Source organism: Mastigoproctus giganteus, chromosome 7 (genome assembly GCF_048544385.1).
Source record: "Mastigoproctus giganteus isolate SK-2022 chromosome 7, ASM4854438v1, whole genome shotgun sequence".
Taxonomy (NCBI): domain Eukaryota; kingdom Metazoa; phylum Arthropoda; class Arachnida; order Uropygi; family Thelyphonidae; genus Mastigoproctus; species Mastigoproctus giganteus.
In genome coordinates this window covers 159562085-159582237 of record NC_143581.1, presented here as the reverse complement: position 1 = coordinate 159582237, position 20153 = coordinate 159562085, and the positions used below count along the sequence as shown (strand labels likewise).

General features: G+C 36.8%; 1 protein-coding gene across 1 annotated transcript in view; it reads right to left on the bottom strand.

The window, feature by feature from the left end:
- Window positions 1-19785, bottom strand: part of LOC150083286 (uncharacterized) — a 159738-nt gene extending 139953 nt beyond the window's left edge. Inside the window, exon 1 of the mRNA XM_090378463.1 lies at window positions 19603-19785. Within this exon, the coding sequence (XP_090234589.1) occupies window positions 19603-19785 (183 nt within the window). The remainder of the gene's footprint in view (window positions 1-19602) is intronic.
- Between the last annotated feature and the right edge of the window lie 368 nt (window positions 19786-20153).

The following is a 20153-nucleotide window of genomic DNA, read 5'->3' as shown; positions in this document are numbered from 1 at the left end:
AATAAGTGTATTGGGACTGGCGTTGGGGTGGTGTAGGTTGAGGTTCGCAAGTATGGCCGCTTTAATATGGTGCTTGCTGTAATTGGTAGGTATTTTATTCTTGATGAGAATATTTATAAGTTTTTTTATTACTTCCGTCATGTTATCTAGATTATTGCAGATGTTTGTCTGATTTCTAATAGTGTTGCCATGGATATGCTTAGCCAAATTGTTCTCCCAGTTGATAAGCTTTATAGCTGGGAAGCTAAAATGGTCTTTCTTATCATAATGTCGAGTGTAGACATTGTCTTTGGTGATGGTGATTTCGCTGTCGAGATAGCAAGCTTGTAGGTTGCTATCCGGGTTGGTGCGTCCTATGGTTAAATCTGCGGGATAAATTTCCTGTGCTATAATGTCGAAATTGTCGAAATTGATAACCAGGACATCATCAATGTATCTGTAGAATATAATTTCTTCTTTGATATTGTTTTCGAAATAATGCAGGTAAAGGTTGGCTATGGAGCAGGAACTGCTAGTCCCCATAGCCACCCCCCTACACTGCACGTAAATACTGTCTCCCATAAGTACGTAATTGTTTTTGACATTAAGATTAATAAGGTCGTGCCAATACTGTTTATTACATCCCATTATATTTTGATAAGTTTCGTAATAGTGTAAAAGAACTTTTTTTAAATCGTCGTATGATATACTGGTGAAAAGGTTTTTAAAATCATAGGTGTATAGGCTTCTGATTCTATTGTTTTTATTTTTGATGTAGTCTAAATATTTTTTTGTTATTGGAGATAAATTTAGTATTAGTGAGTTGGTCGGCTATAATATTTAATTTGTCCTCCACTAAATTACTGGATGGTTTTATGTAGCTGTTTTTGCCGGAGGTGATGAACCTTTTTCCAATCGGGACTTTATGGAATTTGGGGATCCAATATACGAATCGGTATCGTGTATTATCTATTTTTAATTTGATTTTTTTGTGAATGGCTATAAGTTTTTTGGTAATGCAGCTAGGTGTGGAGTTCACGAGCTTACACTGTATATGTATCGCTGAGATTCATCTCCTCTTTAAGCTTGTCAATGTAAAACTTTTTGCATATAACGCTGAAGTTGTTATTGCCCTTATCTGTATTTGTAATGACAAATTTATTTTGTAGTTCTTTCGTTTTATAATTAATTTTTTTAAGGTTGTATTGTTTAACGCAATTTTAGTGTGGTATGATTTCTTTGAATCTATCCAGAATAAGTTTGGTGGAAGTATTTATCCAACTTTGAAAGGCTTCTACTGGTGTGGTGAGTTTGTAGGCGGTTTTAAAGGCAAACTGTAGAGGATCCATGTATATAGATTTGCGTGTGTTTTTTAGGTTGGCTTGGGTGTTGGGTCTGAATTTAGTTCCCTTTTTTATAATCTCTCTTAGGGTATGATCCTCTATAATGTTCAGGTCGCCTGTAATGATATCATTGTAATGGGATGCTTTGTATTTGTTATATTTGTTTTCCTGGCAGTAACAGGGCTGATCTGTGGTGTTCATATTAGCAATGGTATTTTTATAGTTACATATGGCCATCCCTATTGGCTTGTTGTATCTGTTTCTGATTTCTATGTTGATATTTTTTATAGGAAGGTATGTCTTGGTTTTATTTATGATATCTCTGATGTTGATGTAGTCAAATGAACGATGAAGGAATTTTATAATGCAATATTCTTTTTTTGTTCTATCTGGGTAATCAATTACGATTCTGAATTTAAATATATCTTCTAAAGTATGGATGAGATGTATGTTCTGGATATTGAGTTTTTGGTAAATCTTGCTTAATGCTTTTAGTTTACTGATTTTAAGAGCAAATAGGGTATTGTGTATGGTTTTCACGTTGATGGGATCCCTATCCCATTCTGTGAGAAGTTTATCAAAGTCGTTAAGATTTTGTGGCCCACTCCTGTTGTGGTCGCTGTGTTCTTGCTTAATTTTACCATTTTTTATCCCATTAATGTGCAAGTTTTTAGTTAGTTGAAAGATGGTATATGTAGTCTTTATGATTTGTAGAAAATAATCATCCGTTGTTTGGGGCTAGCGTAAGTGAAATTTCTGCCATTGAATCTATTGTTTAGTCCTTGTGGGTAGAGGGATTTATACTGTAGTATAAACAGGTCTTCCATAATTTCTCTTTTGGCGGTGTTTTCCATTATTGCTAGGATGGTTATAGATATATTAGTGAAATTGTGTTTTTGGAAGTGTCTGAGTTCTATTACATTGGTGTATTTGTCTGTAGTGTTGGAGCTGCTGTCTTTCATGGGATTTTCAACGTATTTCTTTATTTGTGAACGGTGAAGATTTAATCTTATGTGTAACTCTGTACTGGTTTGTCCTTTATATTGAATTCCGCATATTTTACATGTAATTAGGTAAATAACATTTTTTGTATGGCAAAAAAATGGTGTGTTTCGGAGGTTTGCTGGTGCTGGTTATGCATGTATGGACATGTTTTGCATAGTTTACTGTTACATTTTTTAAATTTTAGTTGACCTAGACTGTCTACTGGTGGCGTAGACTATCTATATAATCTTCGATGTGTGGGAAAAAATTAAAAACCTTAGGTCCATTGGATTTCGGTTTATTGGTGTGGTGTGGCGGAATTGCATGCTATATGACCGTTTTCAGGAAATTTCGGGTCCTGTGTGGTCAAGTCTATATCCGGGGTCGGATATAGACTGTGATACCCATACACCATGTTGTTCCTATATGTAGTATTATTCATTGTGTTATAAGAAATTATAATGTTATGATGATATACGAAAATATAAGGCCCAGTTCCATGTTAATACACTTTACTTCCTTTAGTGATGGAGATTGAATTTCTAATAATTATTAATTCTAATTATTATCATCAATATATATATATATATATATATATATTTTTTTTTTTTTTTAAGAAGTTTGATATTTTCTTTTTTAAGTTTAGTTCGAAGAAGTCAATATATTTAATTTATATTTTGTATGTGAATATTTCTATATATAAAAATTTAAAAAATATATGTGTATATTGTTTCTACGGGGGATTGAAATCCCCCCCAGTGTCCCGCATTACTAGCAGAGTCAATTATATTGTTCTTACTGAAGACTATAAAAATGATATTTGGTAAAGTTTATCGTATTATATTAGGTACCTGTCAATTGTGCAACATATATATACACCTTATATATGTTTCACAACTGACAAATATATATATATATATATATATATATATATATATATATAACCGGTGAAATATCACCACTTTGCTTATTGGAGGCTTGAAGTGGTGAAACCCATGTTTAGTCTCTAGAGCAAAGTTTCCGGCACCCCCCTCCCCCCATACTTCTTCTTCAACCCATGCACGGTACTAAGTACTATAGGTTTTGATACCTTTCGTGTTTGGGGTTTTCATATATAAAAGTATTACAAATAAAAGTAAAATGAAATAGAAGAAAATATAGATGGAGAAGTTAATTAACCACAAAATGCCAGGCCTAGATGAAGAAAATAAGAGAGAAAGAATGTTAAGAACCTAAAAAAAAAAAAAAAATCAAGCGAAATTAATCCTAATTAATGCTGAATTAACAGGCAAATCATATGTACAAAAGCTGAAAAGGAAATGACTGAAAGTGAGAGGAAGGTAATAAAGATACAAATAAAAATTATTCAAAATTAAAAAAATTAAATTGAAAAATTAAAAAATAAAAATTAACAAATTAAAAAATTGGTACATAGATCAGGTATTTCATCAGAGGGCTACACCTGATCAAGTACCAAACACTGTGTTTCTATGCAAACCCATGTTGATGGAGAAACTATTAAAATAAAATGGATGAAAATTATTGTATTTTTACCTATATACCAATGTATATAGATAAAAATATAATAAGTCCAAAAAAAAATTGAGTAAGGCATTTTTTTTAATAGTTTCTCCATCAAAATGGGTTTGCATAGAAACACAGTGTTTGGTACATGATCAGGTGTAGCCCCCTGATGAAATACCTGATCTATGTACCAATTTGTTAATTTTTTACTTTTTATTTTTTAATTTTTATTTTTTTATTTTTTATTTTTTTATTTTTAATTTTTTTTTTATTTTTTTATTTTTTATTATTATTATTTTTTTATTTTTCAATTTAATTTTTTAATTTTTAAGTTTTCAATTTAATTTTTTAATTTTTAAGTTTTCAATTTAATTTTTTAATTTTTCAATTTAATTTTTTTAATTTTGAATAATTTTTATTTGTATCTTTATTATCTTCCTCTCACTTTCAGTCATTAATTAGGATTAATTAAATTCACAGCATTAATTAGGATTAATTTCACTTGATTTTTTTTTTTTTTTAGGTTCTTAACATTCTTTCTCTCTTATTTTCTTCATCTAGGCCTGGCATTTTGTGATTAATCTTCTCCATCTATATTTTCTTCTATTTCATTTTATTTTTATTTGTAATACTTGTTCATATACAAATTTGTACTTGTATCCTATTTTGCTGCTTGGCGCACTCAGGTACACGTATTGTTCTTTTTCTTTTCCTTTTCTTGTTCTTTTCTTTTTCTTTTCTTTTCCCTTCCTCTTCTTCGTTTTATATTTTATATATACAGTATATATATATATATATATATATATATATATATACTGTATATATAAAATAAAATATATATATATATATATATTTTTTTTTTTTTTTTTTTTTAAGAAGTTTGATATTTTATTTTTTAAGTTTAGTTCGAAGAAGTCAATATATTTAATTTATATTTTGTATGTGAATATTTTTATATATAAAAATTAAAAAAAAAAGTGTATATTGTTTCTACGGGGCATTGGAATGCTAAGGATCTTGTCACTTTAGTAGATTATATTGAATTTTACAGATCAAGTTATTCTATGAATTAAAAAAAAAAAACAGTCATAAATTAAAATTCTTAAGCATTTAAATGTCACTAAGCATATACCTATTTTCTATTTTTATGCATTTTTTAATGTAATCTGGCTAGCTTTACTGTATATCAGGGAAAGGAACCATAACTGGGTATTTGTTTTCGTAATGTTGTATAATGTTACATGTTGATTCGTAATGATTTTTATGTAACCTTTTTTTTTTTCTTTCTTTTTTTTTTTTTTTTCTAATTACAGTATATAGTTTCGGATAAATATTATTATTATGACTTTTCTCCTTATGAGATTTTTTTTTCCACCCCTTGACGGGTATTGTAAGACGTATTGTTTTACACATATTTTTAGAGAAAATACGTTTGGCGACATTTTACTTAAAGAAATAAAGAGAAACACGGTATGGGCAGGTATGGGAAAGTACGGTTGGAATTAAGTTTCGGAATAAACAATTAACAAACGACGGAGTGGAGACCTGTGAAATCTTAACACGGTGTAGCGTATAGTCGAAATCTTAGTCGGTGTAGCTAATGTGTAGCGTACAACGTCATTGTAGGACGTTGCCACTTAAAGTGTTTTGGGAAGGCCATTAATAATTTAGCGATCTCAAAGACGCTGTCAGCTTGAGGCCTTTAGAAAAAACAGATGAAAGAGTTTCGTTGCGCAGGGAACAGAATTTTAATAAATAAAAAATTACTGGAGACAAATTTTAATTAGTGAGGCGGAGATATGAAATTGAAAGGCAAATATTGCAAATATATTAGGTTTTTGTGCTTAAATCAGGGGAGAAGCAAGCAGAAAGCGAACTGATGAGTGCGAGAGAGTAGAGCTGGAGAATAGTGTAGAGGGGTCTGAGGGTTGATCGAGATGTGGTTAAAATTCCGAAACATGTATTTGATAAGAGCAGTCTTGAACAGAAAATAGAAAGGCGTAGTTGAGAAGCACGCAAATGTTCAGACTCTGGGTAGCAGGTCAGAGAACAGCCGATGATATTCCAGTCCAGCGAAGGAAAACCCACTCTGGAGAACCGTAATTAGAAGCCCCCCGGTAACATTCCGATGTAAGGGGGGGGGGGGAGGATCCCTGGATGGAAGATTCCTAAAATGTAAGTCCTCAAATCAAGCATTTTCAGAACAATACATTAAGAACAGAACTGGATAGTTTCTGTTCAATTTAAAAATACTGGAGAGGGGATATTAGATATCAAAGTTAGGTGAAATAGTAATGAGCGTGATTAATGGGATTAGTATAATTATGAATGTAATATATATGATGAAATAATATAAAAAATGAGTGATAAGAATGAGGTAATATAGCAATCCAGGGAATTAAAAGGCATAACAAATAATTGCAGTAGAACAGATGATTAGAGTTTATAAGAGGTTTTAAGTTGTGTAATTAAAATGGATTGAATTGTATGTGAGAAAAAAAAAAATATTTGTTTGTAATAATAATAGTAAAGGTGCCGTAAGAGTATTTTAGAACGATAATTGATGGAAGTAGCTCTGTGGATGGATTATGATTGATGTAAATTACAAATTAAGTTGCACTGTAGTATAATCAAGAGATGTCATTAAAAATTTAAATGAAGAAGGAATCTGATAATTTAATTGAAATGACTACCGATTATGTGTATAACTCTAAATAGTGACTTGTATAATAAATGTTCGTTTTCTTAATGTCGTGTATTCAATTAGCTCAAGAGACATAGACAGTTTACAATATACAGGGTGATTCACTACCAGTGCGACAAACTTGCAGGAGGTGTAGGGGCACAAAGACGAATCGGAATCACATAGCATTGCAGGGTCCGAAATGCCTTCGTCATGCGGTAGAGGACGTTGAACGGGAGGTCGCGTGAACAGCGATCCAGCTGGAAGTCAGCATTTGCGAACCGGTTCCCGAGGTAGTAGGATGGACGAGTATTCACACGTTGAACTGCATGGTGCATGGCGCGAGGTGCATGTCGGCCAGTTGGCCGACATGCACCTCGCGTATGGAGTTGCGGACTGTAACGGGCGCGCCGCTCTGCGCTTGTACCAGGAACGTTTCCCGCACAGGCGTGCTACTCATCATACGATTTTCGCACGTGTGCACAGAAGGTTACGTGAGACTGGTTGTTTCACGAGAGGTACCATGAATCGAGAGCGAACGACGAGGACGCCAGACAATGAGGAGAATGTCTTACGTCTTGCAGAAGGCAATCCGAGTACCAGTACTCGAGCGATAGGCCAACGATTGTGTATTTCCCAATCCACTGTATGGAGGATACTGTCAACAAACCAAATGAGTTCATACCATCTGCAACGCGTCCAATCATTGGAGCCTGCGGATTATCCACTCCGGAGGACTTTTGCTACTTGGTTTCTTCAACAGAAACGGTTCGCAAATGCTGACTTCCAGCGGGATCGCTGTTCACGCGACCTCCCGTTCAACGTCCTCTACCGCATGACGAAGGCATTTCGGACCCTGCAATGCTATGTGATTCCGATTCGTCTTTGTGCCCCCTACACCTCCTGCAAGTTTGTCGCACTGGTAGTGAATCACCCTGTATACACTCAGTAATCACTGAGTTATGACCACCCCATCCGTAATGGACTATGCCGCAAAGCTCGCAGAATAAAAAAGCCGAACAGCTTCGTACGCCAGCTCAGTGGTAATCTGCATCTCGTTGTAAGTCAAAGTGGGACTTAGTAAAGATATTACGGAATTTTAAAACGCCTGTGCGGGTTCGTGCTTCCATATCGGAAATGGCACTTCTTGTCAGTTGCTTACGGCCACTGTGGTTAAGGTGTATAAAGAATGGTGTCGAACGGGTAAAACTACCTCCTGCCGATAGAACTGTATAGTTTTACGCAAGGTGGTGGTTCGTGGTGAGCGAAGGGTGCAGCGCGTTGTACAGGCTCAATGGCAGATCACTGTGCGACAGTTGACATCGCAATACAATATAGGGAATGCAAGAACAACCGCTGATCATTCATTGTCGACGGCGAATGCTGTAGTCTCAGTAACATGTTGATTGGACATTGGAGGATGGGAAACAAGTGTGCTGGTCGAATGGGTACAAATACCTGGTGAAACACGCCGACGGACGCCTTCGTGTGTGGGGGCGCCTCCGTAGCCAGGTGGGAAGGAGCAGTAGTGCGTAGCACATCCTTCTTGATTAGACCGGGGTTCGAGCCCGTGACCACCAAATACGGAGGATGCGGAAAGGTCAGGGAACGACCACCGCATATTCCTGGAGCAATATGGCCTTATTTGCTAATGCTCCTAAAAAACAAAGGACAACAACTGTTTGCCTTCGTGTGTGGTGCAAGGCAATACGAGTCCATGGGCCTATCCTGTCTATTATCCAGGTAGGTGGCGGTGGTTGCTTAATATGGGGTATCTTTTGTTGACAAGGATTAGGACCTATGGTGGGTATGAACCAACGTTTCACTGGTGAGGGCTCTCTCTCAAACCCAAACTACAGTTATATTAGGGCCACCAATAATTTCTTATATATATTATGTCTGTAAATTGCGTGTGTTTTCTGGTCGATTTTCCTGTTTTGCTGGACAAAAAAATTCTTACTATTTACGTCTGAGATCGACTAACTCAGCCACAGAGTGAAAAAAGATCATTAAAACTGTCGAGGTGTACCAGCAGCTCTTAGGAGATCATAAATCGACCACAGAACACACGCAATTTATAGACAGTATACACGAGCAATATGGCCTTAGTCGCTGATGCTCCTAAAACTCTACTGCAACAATATATTGCAACTTGCCATTACTGCATTTTTTCCCCAGACAGTAACGGGATCTTCCAAGGTGATAACGTGCCGTTGTTGTTGTTGTACGGTTTTAGGAGCATCAGCGACTGAGGCCATATTGCTCCGTGTATATTGTTTATAAATTGCGTCTGTTCTGTGGTCGATTTTGTGTTTGCTGGACGAAAAACCCGAGTTTCCGGGAGAAAAAACCATGCCATCCTCGCCTGAGACCGACTAACTCAACCGCGTTGTGAAAAAGGCCTATAAAATTTCCTCCTGTCTTCGACTGCGATTCTACCACTGGGCTACCTACGAGGGCTGCTGCGTGGGGAGATTGCAGTCGCCCAAATCAGGACGATAGTAATGATAGTAGGCAGCCATCTGTTGAAAAGCCAGGGCAGGGGTGCTTTGTGTCCACCTACTCACTGGCCAATTAGGGCTTGAGCCCAGTCGGCACCAAATCAGTCGATCTTCATTAGAGGAAGTAAAGGCGGTGTTTTCTACTCGAAATTTGGGATTTTTATCCCTCATAAGCCAGGAAAATCGTTACACAGACTTACGCCACATATGGTAACTTCTGCCGTATCTTGGATCAACTGCCGGTGTTAAACTGGACTATGACGTTTGTTTACAGATTGGGCTGGCCAAAAGGGAAGATGGAGTTGGCTCTTGGTCCAACTCACTGTGGAGGAAGCGAACTGCCCGTCTCGAGGCACTAAAATGCTGTGGCGGATCTGTGAAACCAGCTATATAGTCAAACCGAAGGTAGGCGCATCCAAGAAGGGGAAGAGGACAATAAACCCAAAAATTGAAACAATTACAATTGTATTATGACGTGTTGAAGCTTGTTAAAAAAAATACCAACCTGGAAAGTACGAGCCCCGCAAACAATTTTTTCTGGTGAAACATTGAACCGAAGTATGTACATAATAAATCGGTCAACTACTGACTGCCGGGCATTCAGGATGACAGGTCCGTAGTCACGAATCGTCGTTAATGTATTATCTCAAATAGAGAGCCTTATGGTAACTGAAAAAAGTTTCTAGTACCCCGGCTTGGCCTAAAACTGAGGAACTAACGAAAACGTTGTCTATTTGAGTCTTTCCAGTTGTTGTGAATGATAAGGGTGGGAGAAGCGACTGCAACTTCTTCCTGGAGAAGCGATTAAAGTCTTGGGGGAGAAGCGACTAGCAGGTGAGAACCGTGCAAGACTCCGCGCAGGCGCCTCCCCACCACCGTGCCTCAACATTGGCTCTCTGAGTACCTCCTTGCTGGGACAACTCCGGCTTTGAAAATTGTTAAAAACTACTTCTCGTCGCAAAATTTATAAACGACGGTTATAGAATTATTAATTAACTATTTAGCAATCTTTTTGTTACCAAAAGGAGAGTTACTTAGTACAAAGAAGCGCGCTATCGAAGTGCAATAAAACATTTTTTATTTTTTTTATTTTAACAGAAAAAGTAAATGATAGATTTCAATCGGAATAGTTTTTCCTTGAATAGTTTTTCCATCGAATAACGCATAGCTACTATTTTTATTGTATTGTATGTATACATGTCAAAGGTGGCACCCAGACTAATGTCAGTCTCCACCTATATATTCTGTATCAAAAAAATAAATAAAACACACAGGCCTCTTCACCACCAGGGAATATTCACTATCTGAGTGCCTGATACCTGGTGCCCATCCCTAAGACATGAAGCCAGACCAGGTCTATTGCTCTGTCAGTGCAGTTTGCACTAAAAATCTTGCACCCACCAGAGGTAGTGCAATACTGATGGGTGCCAGCAATCCTGCCCCCAGGCTGCCCAAACCTGGAAGCCAGCCAAAAATAAATAAATAAATAAATAAATAATAAAATAATAATAAAAATAAATAAATAATAATACAATAAATAACACAAAAAAATAATTAAATTTAAAAACATAATAATAAAATAAAACAAAAATTATTAATTAAATTTTAAAAAAAATAAAAATTCCAGCACTCAGTATCAGTCAACCATGACTAGCACGGACTTGTTTTCATAATTAAAATTAACTAGTGGAATGAGCAAACGAGTCACAGCACCAGTTTCACTAGTATTCAATCTTTGCTGCCAAATATCAATTAATTTCATAAGAATATTTCTTTTGACGTGAATACGTCTTTAAATTCGGTGCGGTATAGGGGGGGGGTCCCTACGTAAACTCGAGCGACCAAAACAATGGCAAGATTGGTCGCGCTTATATCTTGTAAACTATAAATGATAATCTAATGATTTAAATTTTGTTGGTAGAGGGTTTATGTCCGTATCTAAAATGGTGGGTAGTGGGGGTGTACAGCGGTGAGGGGGGAGGGTTACCGCTTTCGCGTGAACACTGAAAATGGTGACGCCGCGCGACGTTTGGGCAGTGTAACTTTGGATTGCGAAGAGATAGGACGTTGAAATTGGTGTCGATTTGTAGAGAATAACAGGATCTACAATATTATTTTGCAATAGAAACTGATAAAATAAAATTTGTAAAGTTATAAGCCGATAAGTGTGCTGAGTTGAAGAAAACATTTTCATAATGTCGAAAAAATTGCAAAGGAAATATGAACAGAAATGTAAGAAACGTATATCATTGGAAAGAAAAGTTCAATGTAAATTCAACTTGAAGTACATTTCTACACCGCCCACTACTCTGGACAACACTTGTATAGCTTTAACCTTTGTAAGAAACATCGATGTAAATACAATGCCATATGTATCTTACTTCTCCTATCATCGGCCTTTGATAAATAAAATTATACTTCACTTATAACCACCAAGACTTCATTCATTTACATCTTACCCTTCCTCTAATAACACAAAGACGGATTCACGCCTTAAACGATTGCGGTTGTATACCCGTACACAACCCACCCCAATTTTTTTCTTTCTTAATATCTATCATTAAATCATTGGTTATGCCCAAAAACGTAATCTGTTTACCCTTTCTTAAAAAATATCCAAAATCTCTGAATACTACCACCAAATCTAAAGGAAGTGCCCCAGCTAAAACCTGCAGTGCATTAGTTGATACAGTTTTACATGCTCCCACTATAGTCAAAAGCATGACTCTTTGAATTGATAGTAATTTCTTCTGGAACTTAACATTAGTAATGCTATGATACCACACTGAGGCTGCATACACCATAATAGGAATAAAAATTTGCCTTATAATACAGACTAAGAACACGTTTTCCCAGTCCCCAGTCTGATTTAGTTACGGACAATAGATGCTGTAAACTTTTTAATTTTAATACTATATTTTCAAGGTGTGCAGTAAATAACAACCTGTCGTCTATAATTCCTAAATACTTCACCTTAGATACTAAAGGTATTTGTTTATCATTTATATGTAACTTAGGGGGCTTACCACAATCTAACTTCCATCTGAATATCATCATTACTGTCTTACTAGATGATACTGTGAGTTTATTGTTTTTAGCCCATTCAATCAAGGTGTTAACTACATTATTCATTTTTCTTTCTATTTCTATTCTAGAGTTTCCTTGAACATAAATAACCAAGTCATCAGCGTATGCCACTTTGTGGCACTCCAGTGACTCCGTTTGAAGCCATTGATTAAGAACTAGGTTCCAGAATACTGCACCTAAAACTGATCCTTGTGGACACCCTCTATCTATATCCCTTTTATACTCGAAATGTTGAGATCTAGCCAAAATCCTTCTTCCACATAAATAATTTTTAACAGTGTTATATAACAAATCAGGACAATTAATCGCCCTCAGAGTTTGAAGGACGCTCTAATACCACACTGTGTCGAAAGCGCCTTCAAAGTCCACAAACAGAGCTAACACATATTTACTAGAAGAAAGCCTACAATAAATTACCAAGTAATTTATAGCATCCTCCGCAGAACAGTTTTTCTTGAAACCGTACTGGTAAGGAAAAGTTACATTAGCAGTGTTAAACAAAAACTCCAATCTTAATAACAAAATCTTCCAAATATCTTGCCCAAGTTAGCTATCAGAGAAATAGGCCTATAAGCTGTTGGATCAGTTAATTCCTTCCCTGGTTTATGAATTAATTTTAATAGGGCAATCTTCCCGAAACCTGGAAAGACTCCCTCCACATAACACTTATTATACATTTTTAGATTAATTTCAAGGAAAAGTTCAACAGCTTTAACTGTACTGCTGTTTTCCACCATATCTAAACCCGTTGTTTTACTACAATTTAACTTAGAAGTTATCAATTTCAACTCAGCAATATCAAATAAAATTGTGTTTGAAGGACCACAATAAACACTGTTTTCCCTCCTAACACTACTTTGCCCAGTATTGTCATCAATCCATCCTAAACAGTTTATCAGTGATAGCCTGAACTGTTGATGGCCAATTATGTGTTTCAGTGTTGCCAGTTCTCACAGTAAAAATCAAATTATTAACATTCAGTTTGTTTCTTGTTAATTTAAACAAAAGACCTCAAGGGTCATTATTCCCTACAGTGAATACTAAATCTTTCCATGCTTTCATCTTATGTTTATATATTGATTTATGATAAAGCTTCCTTTTCACTTTATACAACTCCTTAAACCTAACAGCTTCATTGAGACCCCATACCCTATACCTCTGATATATTTTCCTTAAACTGAAAACTTCTCTCCTTAAGTCAGCCAACTTATTAGACCACCAAGGTACTCTTCTATACACTTCCTTCTCTTTTTGGTTCCAAATAATAATGCTAAATACAATGATGTCTGCACAAAATAAGCATATTATATTGCACTTAGGTTATTAAATCATCAGCTGAATAAGAAAATCTGTCACTCAAGGAACTTTTAAATTCGTCCCAATTTATTCTTTTGTAATTAAATCTGTTACATTCATTAAATACCTTCTGATCACAATATCTATTTACCAAAGATAAATTGAACACAATAGTTCTATGATCACTGTTAGTGTAATCAGTGACTACATCCCACAGAAAAACGTTTCTTTCCAAAAGCTGAGACACCAAGGTAATATCAATATTTGAAGAGCCATGGACATTATTAAAAGCGGTCGGCTTACCACTGACATTTAAAACAGTCAAGTTATGGCAAAAAATAAACTCCTCAAAAGCTACACCTCTACTGTCAGTTGTGTTACTGTACCACAAATAAGATTTAGCATTACTGTCAATTGTGAAAACTACATTACTCCAGATATAAACTCGATGACTCTTTCCAAATACTGGATAGATACATCAATACTCATTGTTTGAGGACAATAAACCGACAATAAGTAAAAGGAAATTGTAACAGTTGAAACATGTATGCACGTAGCACATTGAGTACATAATTTTGAAATGACTGTTATATTTCAATTTTTGTTAAAGACAACTATTGTAGTCAGCGTTATGTATAACCCTAGAACTAACAGGAAAATCTGTGACTTTAAAATTTCCTCCAAAAGTACCTATATATGGTTCCTGCAAACATAAAATATCAAAATCGTTTTCTGTCAGTACCACCCTAGCTTCATATATAACAGATCTGCTTTTTTGCCCATTCAGCTGTATAATCTTAATAACCAGCTCCTTATCTAACATATTATTCAGTTCTAACCTTCTATTTATATAATTATTATTCATTAAAAACCCTTAAACTGGCTAACTCTAACGCCCTAATATATTCAGGACATTTATTGTCCCGTACAGAGTGCTCACAATCTCTTCCCCTCCGCTTACAGTTAATACACCTAGCCTCTGACTCTTTATTAAGGCAGTCAGCAAATATGTGCCCACCTTGCGCGCAATGTCCACACGCTACTACCTTATGAGTACAAACACAGCTGAATGCCCATAGCCAAGGCACTTAAAACATTTACCAACTACAGTAAATCTGCGAAACTTATGAGCGCTGGAGCCCAAAAATATTCTGTCATTTTCAAAAACCGATTTATAAAGTTTGGGTGACAGCCCTATCAGTGGCGGATTAAGGATAGTTGGGGCCCCTAGGCAAATTATATTTGGAAGCCCCCAAAAATAATAATAATAAAAAAAAAGAATAAAAAATAAATAAAAGTTAGGTGGCAAATAAATGAAATTTTGTACTTTTGAATTTTTTGCTTAAATTTTCGCTTAAATTAATCAAGATTTTTATGTTTACTGAAAACATTAATCTATTTTAAAACACTATAGGAAAATGTCTTGGCTTGGGGCCCCCCAAAGCCTGGGGCCCCAGGCACGTGCCTCATTGCCTTAATGGGTAATCCGCCACTGAGCCCTATAACCCACTTAGTATCTTTTGCTTTTGTTCCTGTATTAAATCTGAAAGCGACTCCCTGCAGAACCTCACTTTCCGTATAACCATAATCTTTAAATTTCTTATAGTACATATCTGCCATATTCTCCTCCTTTATAAGTTCCTTTAACACATCATACACTAATATAGTCGGATTCCAAAACTTTACCCTATCATGTTTTATCCCTTTACCAACTAGAATTTCAGAATGAAGTATTCTGTTCAAATCAGTAATATTTTCAGTTTCTATTACGACTCCCTTATTTCTAATAATCCGAAGGTTTCTGATCTTGATATCTTTCATATCCTGCTTTAATGATTTAACAACAACTTCCTTTACATCATTACATCATTTGTTAACAGGAGAGATTGCTTCTACAGGGATGGGATACACTTAAATAGAAAGGGTGCAAGAATATTTGCTGATGCTATCGAGGCAGTGTTAGGTGGGTCGGAAAACTGCTTGCTTGGGGGGAGACAAAGACCAATAGATTGACAGTAGCCACTGGCAGAGGTGAAAGAGATTCTTGCACTGCTTCTATTAGAATGAGCAGAAGCCTGAAAAACAAGATGCATGATATTTCAGAGACTGCTGGGAGCCATTGCGATACAAGTAAACACATGGGTTGTGTTAGGGTAGCTAAGAATAGAAACAGGTGCAGGTATACTTGCTTGTACACGAATGCTAGGAGTTTAGTAAATAAATTTGATGAATTTTGAGTTATTGCTCAAAACATCAAAGGCAGATATTGTTGGGATATCAGAGACGTGGTGTCACACAGATATAAGGGATGCAGAACTGGAATTTGGGGAGTACAACGTCTACAGAAAGGATAGACAGGATAGGAAGGGGGGGAGGGGTTATGCTATTAGTTAAGAAATACATAAAATCCAAGGAAGTGAAGCCAGTGGACATCGCTGGACAGTGCAGTGTTGAGTCAGTTTGGTGTGACATAAGCATTGGGAGATCAAAATTGAGAGTAGGAGTGTGCTATAGGCCTAATGACTCTGATGAGTATAATAAGAAACTGTACAGGGAAATAGAGTGGGCCAGTAAATCAGAGAGTCTTATAATGGGAGATTTTAATTTCCCAGATATTGACTGGAATTTGGGAGCTGGTCACTCACACACTAGCAGGGCTTTTGTGGATTTATTGGATGATTGTTTTCTACATCAGCATGTTCGGGAGGCAACTAGAGGGAGTAATACTCTTGATTTGATTATCAGCAGTGATTCTTCATGCATTAAGAATCTGCAGATAAATGAACCACTAGGTGGCAGTGATCACAGTGTGCTGAAGTAGGATTTACTCAAAGAGGTAACTACCATTAGGGGTAAAGGGAAGGGTTATTGCTTCCGTAAAGGCGACTACGATGGACTGAGACAGTATTTAAATTCTATACAGTGGGACCAACTGATGATGTTACCAACAGCAAATTCAAAATGGGAAGCATTCAAAGAAATTATCTTGGAAGCTACTAGGCTTTACATACCAACTAAGAAATATTGTTCAAGGTTTAGGCCAAAATGGATGTCAGATGAACTAATTAGGCATATGGCAGAGAAGAAAAATGCATGGGATACTTACAAATTAACACATGACACAGAAGCCTATGATAGATACAAGTTGATATGCAACCAAGTTACAAAGGAGTTTAGGCAGACGAAGGCAGCATTCAAAGAAATTATCTTGGAAGCTACTAGGCTTTACATACCAACTAAGAAATATTGTTCAAGGTTTAGGCCAAAATGGATGTCAGATGAACTAATTAGGCATATGGCAGAGAAGAAAAATGCATGGGATACTTACAAATTAACACATGACACAGAAGCCTATGATAGATACAAGTTGATATGCAACCAAGTTACAAAGGAGGTTAGGCAGACGAAGGCAGATTACGAGAAATCTTTGGCAAGGGATGCAAAGAAAAACAGCAAAGAGTTCTTTACTTATGTAAACTCTAGAAGGAAGGGGATGAATCAGATTGGTCCACTTGATATTGATGGGTCAACTGTTGATGATCCTGCTCAGGTAGCTAACAATATAAATGAATATTTTGCATCGTCATTCACACATGAGGAGTTATTCAGCGAGGGGAATGCCAGAGGTGTATTCAACTCTAGCAGTAAGCTACAGAATCTTGAAATAACTGGGAGTAAAGTGGAGGAGAAACTGTTGAAGATAAACACAAGAAAGGCACCCGGGGTGGATGAGATCTATCCAGTTATATTAAAGGAGGCAGCAAAGGAAGTAAGCAAACCCTTAGCCATAATTATGAGAGCTTCCTTGGACTCAGGGGAGGTACCCATAGACTGGAAATGTGCAAATGTGACCCCAATTCACAAAGGAGGATCAAAGGCTGACACAAGTAATTATAGACCTGTGAGCTTAACTTCTGTTCCAGGAAAATTAATGGAGGCACTGGTTAAAGAAGCACTGCAGGATCATTTAGACAAGACTTCAGTTATAGCTCGGACACAGCATGGTTTTGTTAAGGGGAAGTCTTGCCTGACAAATTTGATTGGATACTATGATGCAGTCACAAAAGAACTGGATGCAGGGAATAGCTTTGATATTATATACTTGGATCTTAGAAAGGCTTTTGATACTGTTGCACATGGAAGACTGCTACACAAATTGGAGCAGTGTGACATTGGAGGCAAATTGCTGCTATGGATAAAGGGGTGGTTGAAGGGGAGAAGACAGAGAGTGGTAATCAATGGACACTGCTCATCCGTGGACTAATGTTATTAGTGGAGTTCCTCAGGGCTCAGTGTTGGGTCCATTATTGTTTTCTGTATTTATAAATGATATTGATGATTGTATATCAAGCTTAATGTCCAAGTTTGCAGACGATACAAAGGTTGGCAGGGTTGTCAAGGACACTACTGACACTATGCTGCTGCAACAGGATCTGGAAAGGTTGAGCAGATGGGCTGAGAGGTGGCAAATGAAGTTTAACATTGACAAATGTAAAGTACTACACATGGGAAACAGCAACCCCAGACCAACGTATCAACTCTGTGGTACTACACTGACAGTGGTAGAGAATGAAAGGGACTTGGGGGTGGTTGTGCAGGCAGATATGAAGTTTTCTGAGCAGTGCAGACGGGCTGCAAGAGTAGCTCATGGAGTATTGTCAATGATATACAGGAATTTTTCCAGCAGGGATAAGGAGGTGATTATTCCCTTGTATAAGGCAATGGTCAGGCCACACCTAGAGTACTGTATACAGGTCTGGAGGCCTCATTTCAAGAAGGATGTAGAGCTGCCGGAACGAGTACAGAGAAGGGCAACAAGATTAGTGAATGGAACAAAGGGGTGCTCTTACGAAGAAAGGCTTAAGTTTTGCAAATTACAGTGTCTGGAGACTAGGCACCAGCGTGGTGATCTGATAGAGGTGTATAAAGCCTTGAATGGTTTAAGCATGCTCAATGCTGATGGGATTCTTCCTCTAGCTCAGAATAATCACTTGAGAGGGCATAAATTCAAATTGAGGAAAGACAGATGTAGGATAGACGTGCGGAAATTTGCCTTTAGCCAGCGGGTGGTTGGTTGGTGGAACAGACTTCCATCCCTTGTAGTGGAGGTTGATAGCCTAAATAAGTTTAAGGCTCAGCTGGACAGCAGGAGCGCATTAAGGTCGGTTGAGGCCCCGGGCGCAGAAGAAAATATTGGGCCCCTTAAAAAAAGAGAGACAGGGAAAATAAAAATACATGTTAATCATTTTTTAAAATAAATAAATACTATTAATGCTTTATTTCCAATAAAATTTGAATATAATATATGTATAATATAATTAATAATAGCATAATAATAATCACAAAGTTTTGAACTAATAGTTGAACTATTAATGCTTTATTTCCAATAAAATTTGAATGTAATATATGTATAATATAATTAATAATAGCATAATAATAATCACAAAGTTTTGAACTAATAGTTGAACATATTGTTATAATTGAACTAATATGTTCAACTAATTTGTTGGGGTTTTGCGTATAAAGTTGGAGTTTTGCGTGGGCCCTTCAGAAGTCGGGGCAGAAGGCGCGCGCCCGGTATGCCCGCCGTTAAATCCGCCTCTGCTGGACAGGTATTTTGAACGAACAGAGGGGTGAAGTGGAAGTGGGTTTTTTTTTTTTTTTTTGGCTGATGCTGCATAAGCTTGCTTTCTTGCATCAATTTTTTTTTTTTTTTGATTTGGTAGTTGTTGGCGCATCGGCTTCTGTGGCCATATTGCACCTCCCAAGCCCGAGGCGGGAATCGAACCCGCGACCTTTGGGTTGCCGGGCAGGTACTTTACCTACTCGGCTAGCCCGGTCGGCCTTGCATCAAATGCCTCTACTAATGCTAATGCTAATGCTAATTACTATTAGAATATTGGGCCCCGCTTTCTGCTCTCAGAATGAGAGTATTTTTATGTCTGTTCTTAAAGTCCATCCTTTTCTGTATAGTTTCATTAACAGTACTCCTCTTATGTTTAATCCCTGCCCGAGTGGTCAGGAGCGGGAGTGCAGTAGCACACGCTCTTTGAGTAGACCGGGGTTCAAGCCCCTGATTGCTGAATACGGTCGATCTGCCAACCCGCACTGGACCAGCGTGGCAGATTATGATCCGTTTCCCTCAGCATGAATTGTTGAGGAGGCTTCCATCCCGCAGTGGGTTGATAATGGCTGCACTTCTCACTTCCTGATCACTATGTGCTTTAACCTTATCTGCATAAGAAACAATATGCTGTTCCACCAAATTTGTCATCATGGGTTGTCCATGTGTTAAATCATCAAACAAATTTACACGTAATTGCAATTCTTCATTTTTAGCCTTCAAACGCTCGTTATCTGTTAAGAGAGCAGTCGTAACAATCTCCATATCTACCCACGAGTGCAAAAAGAAATTAGAAGCCGCCTAGGTAACTTTATTTGCTTCGTTAGTAGTGTAATCAACAACTAATTTCTTAAGTTTCGTTATTAATTCATATATTGTGTTAACATCCCCGTAACAACTATCGTTGCTTATGAATATATTATACACACTATATCGCTTTCGCGAACATTTGTACCTGTGCTTTTCCGACTGAAGTCGCCAAAAAAACTGTCAACACTCAAACCATCAGATGGTATATCAGATAAATCTGTAAGTTTTTTTGTTCAGCAACTATCTGAGGATCCTCTAAATCTTCTTTAATTTCTTCAATTTGCACCCCCTGATCCATAAGTTCAGCCTGTCTATCGACAACT